The sequence below is a fragment of the Leptodactylus fuscus genome, chromosome 1, assembly GCF_031893055.1.
Source record: "Leptodactylus fuscus isolate aLepFus1 chromosome 1, aLepFus1.hap2, whole genome shotgun sequence".
NCBI lineage: Eukaryota > Metazoa > Chordata > Amphibia > Anura > Leptodactylidae > Leptodactylus > Leptodactylus fuscus.
The window spans coordinates 75,219,382-75,242,921 of NC_134265.1; the positions used below are offsets into that span (position 1 = coordinate 75,219,382).

A 23,540-nucleotide genomic window follows, 5' to 3' on the forward strand; every position below is an offset into this window, starting at 1 on the left:
AGAGAGGGAAGAGAAGTGAGGCATCCTGGAACTTGTAGGAAACACAGAAGAGGAAGTTATGGAAGTAAACAAATGCAAAGGATGCAATGCACTCACTGAGAACCCCAGAAATCACTCAAAACACTGCTAAAAGTATTTGGTGACACAACCCCCGGCACATCTTTTAAAAAGGATTAAAAAAGAAGACTTTATTAGCATTTGAGGTTTTTGGGTGTGCGAGGATTCTTTACAATATTCTACTGGGTTGGGACCCTATCTCAGCACCCCTTCTACTTCAGAGTGCTGATGACATCTTCGGATAAAGTTGGCACCTGTAATAAACCCCTGACATAGTCAGTAATGTACGGTGCATGTCCATAATATTTCCAATTGTCATGCTGTCTATGAGCTATCTCCAAAGACATCACATTATAAATACCATAAGGCAAAAATTATCTGTCTTTCATGTCTAGGTTATGGTGTTTTATAGTCATATTATTGAAATGTTTGGGAATACATTTCCGGTACATTGTACAGAAACCTATACAAATCTGTAGAGTAATGAAATTTAATTCATTTAATCTAATGATACTGCTGCTTTGGTCTTTCCTGTAAGGACTATTTCAGTGTATTCTTACTGGATAATCCATTTTTCACATAATACCTTGAAGTATGTTACCGTTAACCTGAAGTGAAGTTTTCTACTTGAGCATAAAATGGTTGGGTTATTGTGGCACAGATTGGAAGACAGCTTGCAGGAACAGAAATATCGAGGAAGTACTTACTTGCATATTTAAATGTAAGAAGCTTTAAATCTATTCTTAAATGCAATAAGGATTATGGTTTTTACTGGACGGGCTTTTCAGTTGGAGAAAACCTGTAAAAATGTATTCCTTATGAACTAGTGGGGTGTATGATCACTTTAGACAGTGACAGGGGTTTCTTTTCTTTTCTTTTTTTTATCTTTTCATCTTTTGCTTTGTAGAGGCCCAAAATATTTCCTGTTGTCAGTGTATAGTCATTTATGGTGGAAGGCATGAGTCCAATATAGAGGTCAGGTGTCAGTACATGTCCAATAATGCCAAGTAACTAGTCAACACAAGACCATATGTTAGGGACATTGCCTATTATCTCAATGTATGGTTTAAGAAAAGGCAAAAATGTTAATCTGTTGGTGTTGCAAAAGTGAACAAAACCTGCTCGGGGTTTGAGCATAGTGCATTACAGTTTACCCCAAGCAGGATACATTCAGTGAACTGCAGAGAGAGCAATCATCTTATATGGCTCTAACTCCAGAGCCGCAATCTTAGTCATATTTTAAAGCCCACCTCGATTTTAAGATATCCTTTGCAGCATGACATGGGAAATTGACCAAAACAGAGTAGCCAGAAACAGCTGTCAACATATGTCTCATCCTTATATAGGGGACTGTACAGTAGTTTGGCAGACATTGATTCCCAGGGTTGGTACTTCACCAGTAGTGTGCATTAGAGAGCCATTTTTCCTAGTACAACATTTTTTTTTTCAATTGTCCGTAACTATGCATAGTGAAAAAAAAAAATCTTCATCCTTATTCCTGAGTTCAGTAGGCCAACACTTCCTCATTGTGAGCAAAGGGGGCAGGGGGTTAGAAGAAATCTCCCACTCAAGAAAAGACAGTTTGCATAATGAAAGGTAATACCTCCATTATAAAACTGGCGGCAAGTGAAACCAGATTATGCCACTGACAACACGTCAAGGAAACAGTTTACTCCTTGCTCTGTTGCCCCTCCTTGCAGAGAGGAACATTCTTCATGTAAATCAATAGGTTATTTTCTGACCAAGACTTCTCATGTCTAGATGCCAGTTGTAAAGCAAAACTCAAAAATTTCTGTTCTCATGTCAAAACAATGTGATGCCTCCATAATACTGTACAGAAAATAGAAAATGTAAACAGATTAGAATTTTTTAATTTTTTTTTATCATTTAAGATTCTTACACTAAGTTCACACTAGCATTTTCGTTTCCGTTCTTCGGGTCCACTTAGGGACCCCCCAAAAAATGGAAACTCAGTCCCCTTAAAAAAAAGTTACCCATGCAAACCCATGGGACCCTTAGACTATAATGGGGTCCTCCAGGTTTCCTGCTTGCAGGACTTTTCTCTTTGCATTTTTCAGGCGGATTCGGGATGGAACCCCTGAACGGTGTGTGAGCACTGGTGTGAACCCAGCCTTAATTTGTTTACAAATGTGATATATTTCCTTTCAGAACAGCAAATACGCATCTTACCTCAACTCCCCCAATTGATTGTCACTCACTATCCGGTTACCACTTGTGTATACAAACTCCTTGCAGATGTTGTTTCTGGCAGGATTTGAATCCAGGACTCCAGTGCTGCAAGGCTGCAGTGCTAACCACTGAGCCACCGTGTTGCCCCCATATTTCTAGTTTTCACCTGCTTTCAATGTACTTTGTTATGAATCCTCTGTTGCTTCAGTACAGCATTATACAGGCAGCTAGAGCAAGTACCATCTTTGTTTCATATTCCCCTAACTATAACTATACAGTCAGTGATGATGAACTATCATCTTCTATATGATAACTGTTACAGGAGATGATTAGTTCTTATCAGAACTTGTGTGGAACAGTCCATGCAGTTTCATTATACAAGGAGTTGTCTAAGGAGACAGAAAGCCAAGTATATTTCCGTCAAGGTAATATCACTCATCCCAATGGTAGAGAAAGTTCTCATCATTTATTTTTAGATAGAAAGGAGTGACTATTTGTTAAATTATGTATAATGGGGGAAACAAAATAATTAGAATAAAAAATAAAAAATACTGGGGTGTTGCTTTAAGAGCGTCTGTAAGAAATCTACTATTTGTGAAAGAAGAAAAAAAATTGCAAACAATGCAACATCGTATCAAAATATCAAAATTAAAATGATGTTTTATACTTTTCTAAGGACCTATCACAGGAGCTTCCTTTTACATATGATAAAGAGTAACACAAACAAAATCCTAACAAGTAAAATTAATATGCATTTAAGTTAAGAAGAAAATAGGTCACCTTAATGTCTTAACTGAGTTTACTAGCAAAGCAAGATGAAAAACATAGCTGAAGATGGATGTCTCCTGCTGCTCGTGGATTTAAGTCATGAAGGGAAATGTAATAGTTTGAATTAAGCTTCTTTGAATTGCAGAAATGATTAGGATATCTTAGCGCAGATTGATCATGGAACATCAAAACAGGGAGGTCAAGGCAAGTGAGTGACTTGAATGAGCTTTGATATGCTGAATGGATATTCTTTCCACCAGCGACCCGATGGAATGAGATGAGGATCAGTCGCTGTTAATAACAACTGGAACACGACATTGAGTTTTCAAAGACATACAAATTGCTTGAGTAGAACATGGAGTGCCCCGGTGAATATTGTCATTATATCACCGATTTAAGCAGTTTCAACCAATGCAGATTTTGAGACATTAGGTAAAAAAACAACTTTCCACAGGCTATTGATTTTTGTTATATAATGACTTTTTTAAAAGCATTTAGGTGGAATTCTTATGAAAAATTAAATAGCTTGTACTAATTAATGTTCAGCTGCAAAATAAATGGAAGGATGGAAAAGGCATTAGAGGCGATGTATGAATACATTATAGGCTGTTTAATAGGTTATTTACACGCTGGTCACCGATTTTAGTCAGGTAGGTATATAACTTGTTCCTGAGATATCTTTAATCCCCAGAATTCCAGCCAGGGGCAAACTAAGGGGCGTCTGGGCAATTGAGCCTTAAAGCTCATGAGTTTCATACCAATGATTATTATCAGGATACTCTTTGTTGGGGTTGAATTAAAAGGATAATCCCATTTTAACAAGTTATCGCCTATCTATAGGATATAGGATAGTTTGTCGATTGGGAGGTGGTCCGGCTGCTCAGACTGTCACTGATCGGGAAAATGGGGGAGTTTAGTCCCCTGTTCTGAATAGATCAGTGGTTAGGCCTGCACACACGGCACTTTATTCATTTTCATGGGAGTGATGAAGATAGCTGACATACAGCTATCTCCTGTGCTCCCATTAAAATGGAGTGGTGCATGCATCAGCTAAATCTCTTATTAATAGGTGATAACTTGTAAAGATGAGAATATCCCTTTTAATGATTTTTTTTTTTTGCCAGTCTTTAGCAATAAAGGGAACCTGCTGTGTTGAACATGTGGTCTGATATGTAGGCAGCTGTTCTAATAGGAATAGAGATGGAGCAGATTGCTATATAGAAGTGGCCATCACCAACATGTTTGCAGATGGGCCATTACATTAATTCTGGCACCTGCAGGTGAGGCAGGAAGGGATCCGGTCACTATAGTAGTGGTGAACATACCATTGGTACAACATGTGAAAGTGCACAAGGGCCCTGAAGGTCAGTCACCAAAGCAGCAGATTTCTACTGTCTATTAGATAGTGGGTAAATGCCAACGTTATTGAATTTCAGCATTTGCTGATGGATTGTTAAGAACACATCTCTCTATGTTGAGATATAGTAAAACAAGGGGGGCATAACTGTTCTGGCACAGAGGCCCTCGCCTTTCTGTGCCCATCTGTGCACTATGGAGTACTTTAAAACAAACAAAAGGACATCTTGTCTCTTCTCATTGCGTCTTCACATGACAACCTATACACCTGATACAGTATGTTGGACATTTCTCTCCCTTCCTCTCTCCATTCTCTTCCTTTGCAGGACATATTTTCCTTCCATACTCTATAACAAATATCTTGGGTAGAAAATCACTCGCAAAACAATGTAAGTCTGCCAAGAGGACCTTTCACCACATCCAACAAGTCCAGATCTTTACATCAAAGTTGCTGACCCAATGATTTCCGTAAAGTTTGAGTTTTTTCAATAGCCCCCCTGTTCCTGAGCAGTTTGCACTGTAAGTTTTGGTGCTAGATATGCTATTTAAGCTCTGTACTGTCAGGAGGGTGGTGTCAGGCTGAAGCAGACAAGGGTTTGTGATTCTGACCTCTGACACTGGCTGCCTGTGGTTGGAGCTCTGCATCACACACCCGCCTGACACCGCCCACCTGACAGTACAGAGCTTACATGGCACATCAGGCATCAAAACTAACTGCGGGTGCTACTCATCAATGGTGAGGGCTAGAGAGAAAATTCCAACTGTGCAGGAATCAATGGAGTGGCAAATGTTAAGACATGCTAAGAACTGGAGTTGGTGAAGGTGGTAAGGTGGTAAAAGGTCATCTCTAATATACAATAGTCAATTCTTTGTGATATTTTTTCTGCACCTGCTGAAGATAATAAGATTTCAGAATCAGGTCCAGTAATGTATTTGAGTTACAAGCTGTTTGGGAAATCCTGGACATGTGTCTAATATATTTTATGTTACCGATTCACAGATTAATGTGAAGATATTTGATGATGTCAATTCTCGTTCCACAGAAGTCAGTAGTAATACGTTTTATGTTGGAGTGGCCAATGCATATTGGTATATGAATCTTGTAGTGGCTTACTAGAATTGTCTTTGTTTTCTACACAGGTAAAAAATGCAGCAGCCAATGTTCTCAGGGAAACATGGTTAATTTACAAAAACACAAAACTGGTCAAAAAGATAGACCATGCAAAAGTGAGGAAACATCAGCGCAAATTCTTACAGGCTATCCACCAGTAAGTGATTTTTTTTCTTATGTTACTTGTAGGCATGTTATATTGACATGAACTTTTCATTATGTGCCCAAAATAACGACCTCTTTATATGGAAGTACAGTAACATTTCTGGATCTTTTGGCTCCTGATGTGCACATGTATGTCACATGTATAAGGTGCCTGTGCCTGTGACTAATACCTGAACAGAGTAACATAAAGGATCACACTTTACATATTCCGCTTCAGAATATGCAGTGATGTATCAGAGGAAGGAGCGGAGAGTCAGTTCTCCAAAGGGAACAGTTTATTTTGTAAATTTACATTCTCCTTTCAATTTTTTTTTAGACATTTGGTTATATTGCTTTTAATTTTTCTAAAATCATAAGCTTTGTAAAATTTTGAAAAGTTCTAGAATTGTGAAACAGACACATCCAGACATAGTAGGAGTCGTATCAATGTTTTGGTGTGAAGCTACATGCACATAACCATGTAAAAATGACATGGTATCCGTGTGTCATCCGTACATTGAAGAGAATTGACAGAGCTGCAAATCCATTCAGTCAGGACTTGTTGGCAAGTTTGTGTTGCTTCCAACTTTGTCTTTAAGTGCAGTTTCTAAAATATTTTCTAGTTCTATCTGTATTAGGAAGTAATATACAGAATACTTATAGCTTCAAGCTTTGCATTCAGAGAGTATAATGTTAATTCCCCTCAAAGGAAGTATAACTGGGTACAGAATAGCTCTAGAATATTACACATGACTAGTACTGTACTGAAATATATGCTATATTTCTATATTCTGGCATTGTTCCTTCACTTTTAAAATGTCCACTTGAAATAATGTTATTCCCCATTAAATAACAATTCTGAAGAATCTTGATATATAGGGTAAGTTCACACTGACTTTTTTGGTCAGGGTTTTGAGGCCGTATTCACCTCAAAACCCTGACCAAAAAGACGGCTCCCGTTGAAATCAATTGGAGCCGCTCAGGTCTTTTTTCTGAGAGCTGGAAAAAAGAACCGAGGTGCTCATTCTTCCGGCCGAGTCGCCTCACGATTCAGCCTGAAGAAACTCCCTCCTCCTGACTAGGCCCATTCATTAGGCCTAATCCGGAGCAGAGTGCGCGGCTGGATGCCGGTGTAGTTCACCTGCTTTCAGTCGTGGCTACCCGGTTTTTGGATCGGAACCTGAGGCGGCCTCCACCTCAGGTTCCGATCCAAAAAAAACCATGTGAACTTACCCATACACTGAAGTATTCTATGTTGCGTGATTCCTCTGTTATTCCTCTTACGAATAAAATCAGTAGCTGCGTGTTACCAGTAAGGGTTGTGTCCTTACATGGTCTGACCCTATAGACTCACAGCTCTGTCATATCCATTTGTCATTTTATTCATATATTTCTAGGAAGAATAGCAGAAAATGGAAATGTGCAAGGTTTTAAGAAAAAATACTCCAGAATTGATATCTTATGGATGGTACAATTATTTACTAAAATACACATATTGGAAGGATTGCAAGGACATCTTTGAGGGTTAAACCATCCAGCTTATACCCAATCACGTGTTCGTGCACAATGAGCAGATAATAGTAGTTTATGGGATTGTCACTGACACATTTCATTTTGACAGATCCCCTGTTGATAGGCTGATGATTGTTTTCAGGGATAACAACTACAGAATGATCATTACTCCTGCTGTAATACTAGAGCTGGTGTGGCCAATGCTTGCATGTAAGCACCTGACAGATATCGGATGAAAAGTTGGTTGGTCTTGGATTTTCTTGGCCATTAGTTGCTTGCGATGGGATGTGTATGACATTGTCTGCCAACCTTATTTGATATTCGCATGTGCATGATTTTTATTTTTATACTGTAAAGTAATTGTCTGAAAGGTTATTACATGCATGACCCCTCTGTAGACAGGAATGCAGACTTTTCAGGAAATAATATATCTGAATAATCCAACGTACAACTCATTTGCCAGGCGGTGTCTGCTTTTTACCTGATATGTATTGTCAGCTTGACATAGAGGGTCTCTACTCTAGTTATTAGAAAAGGATAACTTAATCTTTGTAAGTGCTTAGAACTATAAATATTATACAGTATTTTATACAGATCTTTTTATCTGTATTTGTTATCTACATCTATAAAATGATATTCTTATTGAGATTGTGATACATCCCATTCCAGTGTTTTAGGGACATTGTTTCATGCTGCTGTGCATATGGCTCCCAGTCTCTCTGTATTCATCTAGACTTCCTTAGGCCTTCTATAGATTATGCATAACATTACAGTTTATTTTCGGTATAATTTTGGCCATGTCTTAGAAATTCCTTTAGATGTGATCTATGATAATCAGATTTCAGGACTAGTGGTATACTGTATCATTGCAAATTGCTTGAACAAAAAAAAAAAATCTGTTGAACTAGTTCTACTGTATATGTGATACATGATACATTTGCCGATCTAGGTTCATAAAGCTGTGTTCACATCTGCGTTGGACACTCACTTAGGAGCATCTATTGCAGATCCCATCAAAAAGGGCAGACAAAATAAAATGATGGACACTGTGATGGAAACCTGACAGAATCCAATATAGGCAATTCAGTCGCCATTGGTGTTCATCATATGTCAAATAAAAAAAATTGGAAATGAACAACACAGATGTAAACAGAGACTTAGAGTCTCTATTCTGCCCTATGTGTGAAATGAATTAATGGTATCTTTGTAACTTCAACTGAAACAATGAAAGATTTATAGAAAATCGGTTATTACTGTATGTACAATAATCAATTATTGAAAGTGGTTCTCTGGAAGTACATTTATGACTGTTTACCCATAATAAAGCTCAAATTTAGATAAGGACTCCAATTTCTCAATAAACCATTTAACGTGCTTGGCAAACTTGTGAAATGTAGCATTTCATATCACAACCACTAGGAAGCCAGAGATGGATACATAACATATCACTTTGTGATGCAATATCATAAAACAATACATTATTGTCTTGAAAAGCTACTGTCATGACAGACAGATCTGCATCTGGGGAGGGGGCATTGGGGGGGGGGTCCCCATGCGGACTCCCCAAATGGATTACCAAACACAGATGTGAACCAGGCATAACTTTTATATTTTTTTATTTTTGTAAAATTATGTACAACTTTTTTTTTTTTTTTTTAACTTTTTATTTTTACACTCCATAGAGGACTTAAATCCTAAGGAGTCTGATCACGAATACATAATACTGCGAAAACATTTTAGTTTTATTACAGGCTGCAAATTCACAATTCCACCACTGATACCAATTTGTGATATAATATTGCAAAATCATATTGTTTTGAAAAGCTGTTATTCTTTTGACACAACTGACAATATATGTAAAGCGCTGCGGAATATGATGGCGCTATACAAGTACCGGTAAGCATAATAATGAATAATAAATATATCTGGGCATGTTCAGTCAAGAGTAAAGGTAAGTAAATACATACAGGTAGCTTTTAAGAATTTTTAAAGAATCTCTTTAAGAATTTGGTCCAGGAATAGGGTACCGTATTTTTCGGACTATAAGACGCACTTTTTTTCCCCAAAATTTTTGGGGAAAAGAAGGGTGCGTCTTATAGTCTGAAAGTGGCGCCTGGCATCCGCTGTAATAGAGAGGCGGAAGCCGGCAAGTGATAGACGCCATTACAGGTGCCGGGGCCTGAGACATCGCTGCGCTCCTCTGCCCTGCATGAAGCCAGCAGCGGCAGGGGCTCCTCCGTCCCCCCGCTGCTGGCTTCATGAAGGGCAGAGGATCGTAGCAATTCAGGCCCCGGTGTCTATCCCTCCCCGGCATCCGCCTCTCTAGTACAGCAGATGCCGGGTCAGTATCGGTGGCCCCTTCTCCCCCGAGGACGGTCCCCACCGGCCCCGTACCTGTAAAGTTGCAGGCCGGCTCCTGCGCGGCGATATCGCAGGAGCCGACCTGTCCGGGTGACAGCCGGGAGCCTAATGAGGCTCCCCGGCCTGTCACGGCTATATTAGTATTGCGGCTGGTCTCTATGACCAGCCGCCGTAATACTAATATGCAGAATGTCCCATAGACGGCAATACAGTTGTATTGCCGTCTATGGGACTTGCGATCAAGTGACCGCAGGTTCAAGCCCCCGGGGGGGAATAAAATAGTAAAAAAAAAAAGCTTTAAAAGTATGAAATAAATAAAAGTTCTAAATCACCTCCTGTTTTTTTTTCAATACAAGGTGATCTAAGCAATAGATATCCCCCAAAATGGTATAACTAAAAAGTACAGCTGGCCCCGCAAAAAAAACGCCCTATACATCCCCGTACAGCTGCAGGGTCACCTGTCAATGTGGCCTTGCAGCTGTTGCAAAACTACAACTCCCATATATTAAATATTTTACCAGTTTTTGCTTCAAAATTTTTTTTCCCTATTTTCCTCCTCTAAAACCTTATAGTCTAAAGTCTTATAGTCCAGTGCGTCTTATAGTCCGAAAAATACGGTATTTGTTTCATTAGTTGATGTAATTACTTCATCCGTATTAAATAGCTTATCTATACAAACAGAACCCTGCCTGGAGTAATGGCTTCATAGATCCATGCTCATGGTCCTGACTCTAGAGTTATGGAATTAGATAACGTCTGGAATATTTATGTACTTCCAGAAAACCACTTCAATAAACGTTAATATAAGAAAGAAGTATACTTAGCCAAAAAAGTACAGTTTCTAAGTTTCCCTTAACATGTATACCTTCTTACAGTTTATTTTAAACAGGTTTCCCTTTGTTTGTCTTGTTTTTATTTTATTGTTTATTTTTTTTCGTTTTTTATTTTTTCCAACAAAATGAAAATAGAGCTCGGAAGTAAGTTACGTTGTATCCGCTGCTGTTTCAGACTTTTGAAGACTGTTTTACAACTGCATGCCAAGAAGTGATTATTTCTCTGTAGATCATTATCTTTGATGCTTGAGAGGGTGCCAGCTTCTGAAGATGGCCTGCTGCCCTGTCAATCACATATGAGTTATTGATCTGATTGCTGTCATGGAATTTTAACCTGAAGTCATGATCGTAAACCTGTGATAAGTGAAATTAAGAAATCATAGAGATCATAGAGTGTTAATTATTATCCCTTCATTGATAATAAGGTTATCTGCATACACTTGTTATTCGTCCAGTTTACACAGGGAGGTTTCGATAGATTTTTTTATGCATTTCTTTTAGTCAAAGCCAGGAATGGCTCATGAAAGGTAGAATAGTATAAAGGAAAGATTTTCAAGTGTGATCATATGGATTTATATGATTATACAATTTAGCTCTTCTCCAGAAGGCAGAAAACCAACTATTAGAGAGACAATGAGGGAATTTTTTCATATGTTGTACTAGCCAGTGTAGAGTTAAGTTCTGGTGCACAGAACGTCTTGTAATACACTAGAATTATTTATGCCAGAGCCTCTTAATAATTCTGGTGCAGTGCTCAGAGTATTAAGATTGTTACATGATACACTGGTCTTAATAAATCTTAACCAGTTTTTCATTCTGATGACCTGTACACAGTATCTGTGGGGGTTAGACATCCGGTCCCCACATGGATCAGCTGTTTAGGCAGCCTTCAGGCACTGGAAGTGACAGCAATGGATGGGGTTAATGTTCAGGCTGTTCCTATTGCTCTCATTACGTGAAAAGGAGCATTCTGCATACACTCCCTGTCCGTGCACCTGCTTCCAGCACATGGAGGCTGCTGGAACTGCTGATATGTGCAGGGTCTGAATGTCAGTCCTGCACAGATAACATATTGATAACCTATCCTGTGCATATGTCATCAATATGAAAACTGCATTTGAGGCTGGAAAACCCCTTTAATTCCAGAAGAGAGTTAACTGCTAATAATAACTGAGAGCTATGTCTAAGATCTATCATCCTGCCAACCAGTGCCCTGCTATGTGATGTAGAGCAAGAGCCTTCTCCTTTTCATAGAGACAGCATATAGCTAGCATTATAGAGAGAGTTTTCTTCATTCTTGAGGTTAGTTAAATTCATACCTTTAACTATGAAGCATTGCCTGTTAGACTCCCTAGGACAGATGGATCTGTCAGTAAACCAATTGCTTTTCTGTTCTGGTTTTGCCATGGACCAGAACAACAGACTCCTTAACACAGATGTGAGTGTAGCATAAGCAGGGGCAAAGGCATAACAAAATCTGTAACTGTGCTCGTGTCTTCCCAAGGGAAGACCCCACAGCTTTGCCACTGAAAAGAAGCACCTGTACATAAGTAGTAGAATGAATGAATATATATATATATATATATATATATATATATATATATATATATATATATATATGAAATGAAAGTGTTAGTACGTCTTAATCCTACCTTAGATTAGTGCAGAACTCCATTAAACTACCTGCTAGCGAACTGAAAATTTAAGATATTTATGAAGGAATTATAGTATTTGCTTTCCTCAGTTCCTCAGAGAGTTGTGGACAGGACAATTTTTTTTTATGCAGAGGTATCTGTTCACATTGTAATTTCCAGCCATAACACAGCAATAACAGGGGTCTCAGATTACCTTATTATCAATTCAGAGATATGCATCTAAAATGGAGCAGTCTGCTGTATCAGGCCATGTTTTGTTAAGTTCAGGCTATTCAAAGATTGCAACACAAGAAGATCAGCTCCCCTTAATAATATCATCATTGGTGAATATATAATGTATGCTCTTTAAAAACCTTTGGAAACCCCAGTTTTATGCCGGTGGCTCTGCCAGGGTTGTACACATTGTTGTAAATTTAATGAAGAACCGGAGGGCCTGACAGTTCATCCCCCTATGTTTTTATAGGAGATATGAAGCAGAATGCTTTGGTGGGATCCTATGTTGCTGTATTCTTATTGCCGGGGGAAACTGGAGGAATTGTGTAAGTCACACGCTGCCCATGAAATAAAGACGTTCAGACTATGGGTACCACAACCCTGGCCTTTAATAATTTAGAGGCAAGATGGAGCATATACATGAATACGATCACAGTTGGCTTATTTGTTGCTTTATGATAGACTCATACAATTGTCTAGGATTGTCCGAGCTATAAAACACTCTGTAGAAACTTTAGGTTTGTGATCACTGTTTAAAGCCTGTTCATAACAAAACATTATATATCATATATTGGCAGATCTTCTTTAAACAAAATCAGATCTGATGGGACATAAGACGTTTTGCTGATGGATAGTTTCTTTTATTTTGACCAATGCAGCTAAATTTTGAATGCAATGTATAACATATGAGTATTTAGTCTGATAAGACTCTGAGACAGGTTAGTAGTTTAAAAAGGGAATTTTCACCATCTCCTCCAACTCCAACGCTTTGCATCCTTCAGTGGGTGCCGCTATGCTGATTCCACTGCAGTTGGGTTTTATCAAGCCCTTACGGTTCCTGAGCAGTCATTTGTGATTCTGAGTTGTAGCAGCAAGTATGTTAGCTAGTCTCTCTAGTGTCAAGTGGGCTGTCCTGGACAGGAGCAGACAGACAGGAACCACCCACCTGACAGTAGAGAGCCTAATTACCATTCTGGAAGCTGAAACTAACAGAAATGATTGCTCAAAAAAGGTGAGGGTTAGAGAAAAAACTTGACTGTACCAGAATCATTGAGTATCACCTACTGAAGATTGCAAAGAGCTAGAGTTAGTGGAAGTGGTGACAGGTCCTCATAAAATAAGACCTTCCAAGGTTTTCTTTTATCCTCATTTGTTCTTGTTAGTACAGATCTGACTGTGTGGGTAAAACAATTACATTTTGTTTACTTCTACACCTTTTGTACTCTCCTCCGGTCTCTGGCTGTCTCACATGCCTCGAGTTGCAAAGAGACTTGCCAATTCATACGGCACCTTATGTGCAAACCAGAATCTTATTTCCCTATTCGTTCCTATTAGACTGACGTTCATTGTCTCCTAGGAATGCATAAGAAAATGGTCTCCCACACATATGGCTCGCACATACTGTATACTGACGAGCAAAAGGGTAACAATGCTTAGAACTTTTGACTTTCAGGCTCCAAATCTCACCATCTAATACAGATCGCATGTGAGACTACCATCATCTTGGCTATCTCATACATAAATTTGACTTGCAGCTATTTATCATATGATTAGTAATGTTACTGCATTGTTCTGATTTACGCCTAAAAATCTCATACATAAATTTGAGAGACCTGGAATCAGATTTCGGTTGAGACATGCTTGAATCTGATCAAGAGCAAGCCCAGAAGGATTCAGGAAGTGTCGAAAGCCAAAGGTGGATTTACAAAATACAAAAAATTAATAAGAAACCCAAACAATGTAATTACATGACAAGAATCTGCACAAATTATCATAAGCTTAATAGTCAAATTTATATATGAGATAGCCAAGTTGATTGTCTGTAAGATGATGGTAGTCTCACATTGGAAGCTGTAGTGGATGGTGATATATGGAGCCTGAAAGTCAAAAGTTCAAAACACTGTGGGGCAACACGGTGGCTCAGTGGTTAGCACTGCAGCCTTGTACTGCTGGAGTCCTGGGTTTGTATCCCACCAGGAACAACATCTGCAAGGAGTTTGTATGTTCTCCCCTTGTTTGCGTGGATTTCCTCCTATTCTATAAAGACATACTGATAGGGGGAAAAATGTACATTGTGATCCCTATATGGGGTTCACAATCTACATTAAAAAAAAAAAAAAGTTCAAAACATTGTTACTAGAGATGAGCGAACAGTAAAATGTTCGATATTCGTCTCGAGTAGCTGCTCAATATTCGACTACTTGAATCGAATATCGAATCCTATTATAGTTAATGGGGGGAAAATGCTCGTTTCAGGGGTAGGCAACATTCGATCAAATTACACTTACCAAGTCCACGAGTGAGGGTCGGGCTGTATCCTCCGAGAAGTCTTCTCCGTGCAGCATCCCCGCTGCATCTTCCGGCTCTGAATTCACTCTGCCAGGCATCGGGCCTGGGCAGAGCCGACTGCACATACCCGCACTATAAGAAAATGTAGTGCGGGCATGCGCAGTCGGCTCTGCCCAGGCCCGATGCCTGGCAGAGTGAATGAAGAGCCGGAAGACGCCGCGGGGAAGCTGCACGGAGAAGACTTCTAAAGGTAGGAGAAGAACCAGCATTGATTGGCCGACTGTATAGCATTCGGCCAATCAATGCTGGTTCTGCATCAAACTTTGCCATTCGAATAGCGAGTGGTACTCGATCGAGTATGAGTATTTCGAATACCATAATATTCGATCGAATACCTACTCGATCAAATACTACTCGCTCATCTCTAATTGTTACCCTTTTGTAAGTGGGAATCATTGAGTCTGTTTGCCAGTTATGTGTATGGTCAGAGTGTTAGATGTTTTATCCAAACAAAGAGACCTCAAACATCAAGAACAAGGAGGAGGGGGGCTAAACAATACACCTTGAGAGCTCTTCTATAATTAAATACTGTAAATATTGGGGTAAGCCCTCAAGAGAAACTAATGCCCTATCCATAGATTAGGGAGGAGTGGCAGATTGGTGGAGGTCTGACGGCTGGGGCAGCGGCCCATCTAAACAGTGACCACATATTTCAGTGCAGCAGTGCTCACACATACACTGCTCCATTTATTCCCACAGGACTGCGGAAGATATCTAAAGCAGAGAAATTCAGTAGAAAGGAGGGAAAATATGGCATGCCAATCCTTGTGATTGATGAAGGTCCCAGCATTCAGTCTCCCACCAATCCACTTTACATTGCTATCATGGGCAAACTCCTTTAATACTGCAGACACCTTAGAAATACAAGTCTTAAGTCCTTCTAGATAACTCATAGTTGTTGCTCACATTGAAGGCATTGTGGTCACTTATTTGACCATGGATGCAGTGACCTCATACCTAACACCCCTGGTCATATGTGTTTAGTGTATCTCTCTTAGTCCATATATAATATATGTATTTTTCAGTGAAATATATTCAAATAGCCATTTTAAAACTACAATAAAATCTTTATTAGCAACCACAGTGATACAGCCATTCAGCATCTTTGATGCTTTAATACATTTATTCTGTCCCTTAACTCGTGGGATCTGGCCATGTATGAATCAGAACTATTTACTAGAAAGATAAGGCATAGAATCTTAGAATACCTTGCAGAGCTTTAACCAGGATACATTAAAGTTATTTTGCCATTGTATAGACTTATCCTCAGTCCATGCACGTGTGAACAATGCTCTTTTCACTTCTAAAAGATGACCAGGCCATGATCTTTGATAGCCCCTAGTATTGAATGTCATGGTGGACATAGATGCATACCACCGCTCCATTCACATGACCCACTTTTGGGCACTTGTGGGTCCCCATTCTCTTGATCAATGTGCATGGGAGATTAGTGTCTGCAGTGGGACAATTCCTTTAATTCTTTCCTGTATCAGTTACATTTAGAATAGTTTCATCATGAGGGCATACGAAGGACATACGTACTGAAAAAGCAGTTTAATCCACAGGCACCATGTTATAGAGAAGGAGGGACTGATCACGTTGATATATAATTTTGCTAGAAAAGTTCCAGTAGAAGTTGACATTTATTCATATAGCTCTAATCTCAGTTTGGGCATAAGAGTCCAGTGGGTGGTCTTACTTAGTGAATGATAGCTATACCTATATGCACAATCACATGGAGTAGGACCACCCACATGACTACTATTCCCGGAATGAGCATAGAAGCATACAAATAAATGGCAAATTCTACTGAATCTAATCTAACTAAATGATATATCGATCTACTCACCTGCTAGTGCAGGTTGGATGGCATTTTCAGTGCGACAGGTTTGCTTTGGATATGACCTCCATTCCTTGACATTATTATGTAAAACACATTCTCCATCAGTGACATAGGGGAAGGGGAAGTCAGAAATTGTCTTTGTAGCCATTGTGCCCTTGGAAATGGTGAACCTTGTGAATATGGTTTTAGCTGCTGGTCAATTTAAAGATGCTTTTATGTAATGGCAATTCTCACTTATCACTGTATTTTCATCAAAAGGTATCAAACACCCTCTAACCCAATCCATTTCAGACTAAAAAGGGCTATACTTGTATCAGCACATGCAGATACAGGGAAGAGCATATGCTTGTGTATTAGATAATATAGTGACTGATATCTGATGGTATTTTTCCTGTAGCTGCTTGTCATGATACTTGCTGCTTTTCTCTATCATAAATGAGTTGTTTGTTCTTTTACTCGATAATCCAAGCAATAATGGAGATGAGGACATCACATTTTCTTGCACTATGCTTTGCTGTGTGGAAGAAGCATGCTTTTCATTCTACAGAAACATAACAAAACTGATCAATCAGATTTCTCAAGACATTTCTCATATACGATGACCTCCTGCAAGATGCATGTCATTCTAAGCTTCAGCAAACTATGGACAGAGATGAATAACTGATAATGTTTTTTCAGGTTACGAAGTGTTAAAATGGAACAACGAAAACTAAATGATCAAGCCAACACCTTGGTGGATTTGGCAAAGGTTAGTAGAAATAATGTGTAGACATTTCTAATGTGGAGCCATATTCAGGACTCAAAACTTTTTTTGGTATGTAGATGAAAGTCCATGGAGATTGTAATAAACATTTTTGTAGGGTTTTCATGAACAACTTTGTGGTTAGTTCTGATCTATGTCATGCTAGCGTTGACCTTCTGCTACAATGTTCAGTACAACAGGGTTGAATTTTTTCTACTTAAAGATGTGTCAATCTTGGTCTTCTTTTTTCAAGATATCCTAGGAAAACTAGTACAAAAAGACCTACTTAGAAATAAAAAAAAAAAACTAACAACACCCATAAGAGGTTTTTAAAAAAAAACAAAAACAAAAAAAAACTACTCATATTGCACCACTCAAAACAAAAAAACAGGTGAGGAAGAATTCATCTCTATGTACGTATGCTAGTAGCGGTATACATTGCTAGAACTGATATACATAGTTACATACATAGTAGATGAGCTTGGACGAAGTCATCTGTCCGTTAAGTCCAACCTATAACTCTACAATCCCTACAGTGTTGTTTCAGAGGAAGGCAAAAAAACCCATGAGGCTTATTCCAATTGCCCCATTTTAGGGGAAAAAAATCCTTTCCGACTCCAATCTGGCAGTCAATATGAAACCCTGGATCAACGTGTCCTTAAAATCTAGAGTCCATAACCCATAATATTGTTCTCTTCAAGAAAGGCATCCAGGCCCTCTTTGGACTTGTTCAATGAATCCGCCATCACCACTTCCTGGGGCATGTTAGCATGGAGCTTTTCCCGTTACATTTATGTAGACCACCTTTTAGGTTATTTTCACCAATATTTCAATTGCTTATGTGATGGCCAAGAGGTTGGTTATTTGATTCTTCCTGGTCTGAATCCCCACTATTTCTATAAGCCAGTACTTCAATAGAAATGTCTGGGCTGGACACCAACTTGGTAAAAATATGAGAAATTGGCCACAGTCCTACAGAATAGATGAGAGGAGCCTTATTCTCATTGACAGAAAACAACAGGGGGCCACATGGTGTCTCAGTGGTTAGTACTGCAGTCTTGCAGCGCTGGAGTCCTGGTGTTCAAATCCCGCCAAGGGCAAAAAACCATCTGCAAGGAGTTTGTATATTCTCCCCGTGTTTGCATGGATTTCCATCCCATATTCCAAAGACATACTGATAGGGAAAAATTTACATTGTGAGCTCCATGTGGGGCTCACAATCAACATTTAAAAAAAAAACACAGACATCTAATCTCCTACAACATCAATGCTATGGAGTAAATCGATACCACGCCTTATAGGGATATAACTACAACTTTATGTTGGCAATATCTAAAATATTTATCCTGCTGAATTTATGTATGTGTGCGTCATTGCATCTATTAAATATTAAGCATTTAACAAGTAGGTAAAGCTGGGATTCTGCATAAATATGTAATAAAGGCTTTTTTACTGCAGTTGTCAGCTGAAAAATATACATGAGATAATGGCGTAGTATATATTCTCCTAACTATGTGCTGCACTCTCTATATTACCTGTCTAGAGTTGGTTGCAAAGTCAGAAAAGAGGTCTTTTTTATTAAATAAAGTCCTTATTTATGAGAATAAAATGTTACATATTTATGCATTGTTTTCTAAATGCATAAGGATATGGGATAGTGATGTCATCAGTGCTAAAATGACATACAAGATAAGTATAAAGGGGGGCATTAAGGCATAACTCCAGTTACATAATGACACTTAGATCAGCGTGCTTTCTATACTCCATTACAGATTTGTTGCACTTTCCGTAATAACCAGGTCACCGATGCCGCATGGCTGCAGTTTTTAAATGTGCTAAGTTTCCTAGGCTTTCAAATCTCTAAAAGAGTATAAGTGTCTATGACATTGAACTTCACTGAACCTCCTTCTTCCTACAAACTGAATGTATGCAGAGAGGAGTCCAATTCTGATTATCCCTTAAATAAGGCTAGGGTGACCTGTTAGAGACCATAATGCAAAGAGACTTGACTTAGTAGGTGCAACAATATAGTAAAAGTGATATGTAAATGTCGGCAGGGCCACATATCATTCCACATATATTATATATTCTGTCCTAGGAACCATTAGTAGTCTTGTCCAATAACCATGAACAAGCGGGGTGACATATGCATTGAAGAACCATGAAAAGAAGTAACACAATACGAAAATAGCACAAATTTATCTCACCCCAATGATTTATCCTAACTGATAAGTATAAGTTATACCTGAAATCTGGTGTAGAATTCAGAGTGCACCTGGATCATTAAGATACTGGAGCCAGTGACTGAATAGATTAAGACTGGTGTATACACACACACACATCACACAAATGTAAATATATACTCATTGAATATGTATGTATAACTTTTGCAGTACTTGCAGGAGAGGGAGGGGGAATATAAGCTTTGCATGGGTCCACCATCACATACATATTGCTTTGGCTGTATTAAAAATCAGGTACATTGCTCTATACAAAGTGTCTCTATATCTAAATAGTAATAATATGGAGCTTGCTGATGCTAGTAAGCAAAGGTCAATGCATGAGCAGGGGCCCAGCGTTTTGTGCAACACTGCATCAAAAATCACTGCAGACTTTCTGTGAAAAACACTGAGAAAGCGGGATGGTTTCCACCGCGTTTTTTTCTGCCGCTTCTCGATACATGGGACCGTAGCCTAACATTACTGTGGCTTCAGTGAAGAAGCATGCATTCATGAGAGATGTTAGTAGTGTCATAAAAAAAGATGAATAATTCTTATATTACTGACATTCACCGCCCTAGGCGCTGGACCTCAAGTGCTTAGCGAGAGCTATAGCTCTTTATAGCAGAATACTGTCTACTCTCAGTAATGCAATGGGAAGTAACAATAAAAGTATAAAACTTCTCTTATCAAATCAAAATATATTATGTTTTTGGAGAAACAGCCAGTCCAGTACAGCACCTAGCGAGGAGGAAACTGGGTTCACCTTTGGGTTATCCAAAAAAACAAAACAAAAAAAAAAACCCTTCTGTTTCTAAAGGTATCCATATACATAATAATTATGGAAAAAGAAGATTGGTCCAATTCTTATTACATTTATTCGGCTAAAACTATTTATTCTAGCTGATGCCATTTCACAGGTTATACATTTTCCTCAGCTACTGATTCAACGCTATAACCTTGGCATTTAACAAGTTATTGTGTGAGAAAATACATTTACTGCAATGCATAGAAAAGTTATTTGCCACAATTGGAATGGTATGAAAAATATTGCAAAAAGAATGCAAAATAGATTGTGGTAATGCAATATATTAGAGCATCGGTTTTAAGCTATTTCTTAATACACATATGAAGGGTTTAAAGGGATGTCCCCATAAATATAATCGCTGAATTCAGCGCCGTGTCAGCTTTCTAGCGGTATATAAAACCGCATGAGGACGTGAAAGGTCCTCTTTAAGCATCGGCACAACTCCATGGTATATACTTTTTGCCCGTATAAACGTTGCGGCTGTGCAGCTGTCGCCGCTGGTGATTGCCTGTATTCAGTGCGGCGGATTTAGGCTCTTTACGGCTGTAGGTTGATTGTTCTGCCCTCTTTACAGGATGTTCCCATTTACATTGTGTTTATGCTAATTCTACTGAATGAGTCAAACACTCCTGGTGTGGAAATATTCTCTCTATTCTCTACACACTGGTATTGTGCTGTTAGCTGTGGAATAAGTGTGAATACGTACATCATTTGATCTCTAAACAGTTGCAGGTAAATCCATAGTTGCCGATCATGTCCAGCTACGTAAATGTACACTTACATGTGCAAGCCCAGTGGCTCGTATCCTGGCAAATTGGGAAAAATGGATAAATTTTGCAGTCAATCCAATATAATAAGAAATGTGAAAAGTAAGCGAATTCACTCCCACATACATACAAAAAATACTATTGTTTTCTTCGAATAACATTATGGTTGCCATAGAAACCTGAAACAACAGAAAGAAAGCAGGTTGTATAACGTACATGTGGTTTTATTATTTGGGGATGAGAATACAGTACATGTCACATGAAGAACCTGCTAGAACATGAGCTCAGGCATGCAATGCCATGTACGTGCCCTGTCCTGATAAAGATGCCGTTACTGATTTCTATGCAAGCCGGAAAGAATGCTGCTTTTACGTACATTTTATGAAATACGGTTTGGATCCATATTATAGTTCATGTTGTCTACACGATATAGAAGAGCAATGCTTATGGAAGTTATAGATGTCCTAGGCTTATTATTTATGTATTTCTTGTATACCGCCAACATGTTCTGCAGTGTTTTACAGACATTATCTTAAAAGGGTTTTCCTATGAAATAAGTTAACCCTATCCATAAATCACAGGTTAACTTGAAGATCAGTGGAGGTCCGTCCACTTAGACCTGCATGGATTGGGAGAATGGGCGACTGTCGTATTTTCAACTTTCCCCATTTTGCATATAAGCAGTAAGCTCCCGATAACGTGTGGGAAAACCCCTTTAAGGGTCTGTTCACATGTCGGAAAATGAAGAGAAATGAATGGGCCTAATCTGCAGCTGCAGCTGAATCAGCCACAGAATCCACAGCAAGATCGAGCAGGACACTTCTTTTTTTCCTTGTCTTGCTACGATCTCTGCTTTCCATTGAAAACAATAGGAGGCTGATTCCAGGAGAAATCTGCTCCGGATTTGGAGACAAAATCCGCCCCCAAATCCACAGCAAATTACTCCGTGCGAACACACCATTAAGGTGCAGACTCTCATACTCAGAATGTGTTTCATCACTTAGCAATTGCCATATATTCCGGCTCACATATCTCACTAATCTCATATTTTATAAAGTGTATATTCAAATTGGGAAATCTCTTTGAGGATTTTTATGTCAGATTTACCTATTTTATATCTATCCATCTATTTTCTATCTATCTATCTATCTATCTATCTATCTATCTATCTATCTATCTATAATCTATCTATCTATCTATCTATCTATCTATCTATCTATCTATCTATCTATCTATCTATCCAGCCAGCTATCTTCCTTTATCTATTTATCTCTCTACCATGACCAAGATGTAATACCTTAAAGAACTTGACGAAGGCTTATTTTTATTCTATTGCCGTCCTTCTGTCTACATAAAATATTAGGAAGTGTTAAAATTCCTCTGTGTATGTCATCAGAAAATGGCTTTCAGAGATTGAGTACAATGACATAATATAAAGCGATTTCTGTCAATTTCCTCTTTTTCCTCCTAGACTCAAAACATCATGTATGACATGATCTCCGATTTGAATGAAAGAAGTGAAGACTTTGAGAAGAGGATTGTTGTCTTAGAGACAAAGCTAGAGACATTAATTGGAAGCATCCAAGCCCTCCCCGGACTGATTAGTCAGGCAATCAGCCAACAACAAAGGGACTTGGTAGAGACTCAGCTGCAGAGTTATGACAAGCATGTTGCATACAGCATGGAACGGTCGCGGTCTGTGTCAAGAAGGCGACGGTCTTCATCCACAGCACCTCCAACTTCATCAGAAAGTAGTTAGAAGGAAATACGTTAACCAAAAAGACTTTTTTGCCATCATATGGTCAATATTTTAGCTTTTATTGTAAAGCCCTATGGTTCTAATCAGTGTTATCTGGGTTCTGATGTCAGAATCGTAGAAACCTGAACATAATATTTTAGGCCAAATAGAGTGAGAACTCTTTTATTTCTTTCAGATGCACAGTGAATGCACCTATCATTGCTATATATTTCTCTGTTTCACTAACTTTTTATTCATGCACTTCAAACAAACTTTATTACTATATAGTATAATAAAATATTAATTTCTGAACATAATTGTATGGTCACTTCTGTTCATACAATGGGTTCTGCTTATATTAGGCAAGTTTATTGAAATAACCAAGTGATATGTACCAATGTGATTTTTATAAAATTATTTATTTATGAATTTAAAGAAGTAGGATGATAGCCACAAAGGCTTAGTTATTTTTTTTTTAACCATATAATAATATAAAATAATAAATGCATAAATACATTATATTACCTTTAGACCTTGCCTTAAGATATATAGCATAGTTCTTGGTTGTAGATTGATCCAGGCTTGAATAAAAGTTTATGTTTTTCAACTGTTTCATTTTCTTTTTCTTTTTGCAATAAAATTGATATCTATGATACTGGTCATTTCCTTCCATTATAGGTTTGTATTGTTTTGGGTCTTGTTATTTATACTGTTGATGCTAATGTCCATTTTTCATAGCAGACGAACAGCCACTTGCATTGCATTTTAGAAGGCGCCATACCCCTTTATTCTCTGCCTATCTTTTCCTGTCATCAGGTAGGAAGGGTGCAGGATTAATGGTTGGCCTCCCTAAGACTCCCTAATGACCATATGG

The 23,540-nt window shown here is 38.5% G+C and overlaps 1 protein-coding gene across 2 annotated transcripts in view; it reads left to right on the forward strand.

The window, feature by feature from the left end:
- Positions 1 to 23,231, forward strand: part of KCNN2 (potassium calcium-activated channel subfamily N member 2) — a 138,403-nt gene extending 115,172 nt beyond the window's left edge. Inside the window, exons 6-9 of one of the 2 annotated variants that reach the window (XR_012715529.1) lie at positions 5,512 to 5,639; positions 12,451 to 12,526; positions 17,071 to 17,140; positions 22,400 to 22,535. Coding sequence is in view for 1 of the 2 variants with exons in the window: in XM_075272245.1 (XP_075128346.1) it covers positions 5,512 to 5,639; positions 17,071 to 17,140; positions 22,400 to 22,687 (486 nt within the window). In the remaining variant the exon portion in view is untranslated. Of the gene's footprint in view, positions 1 to 5,511; positions 5,640 to 12,450; positions 12,527 to 17,070; positions 17,141 to 22,399 lie in introns of both variants that reach the window. The other variant, XM_075272245.1, reaches the window with a different exon arrangement.
- The last annotated feature ends 309 nt before the right edge of the window (positions 23,232 to 23,540 follow it).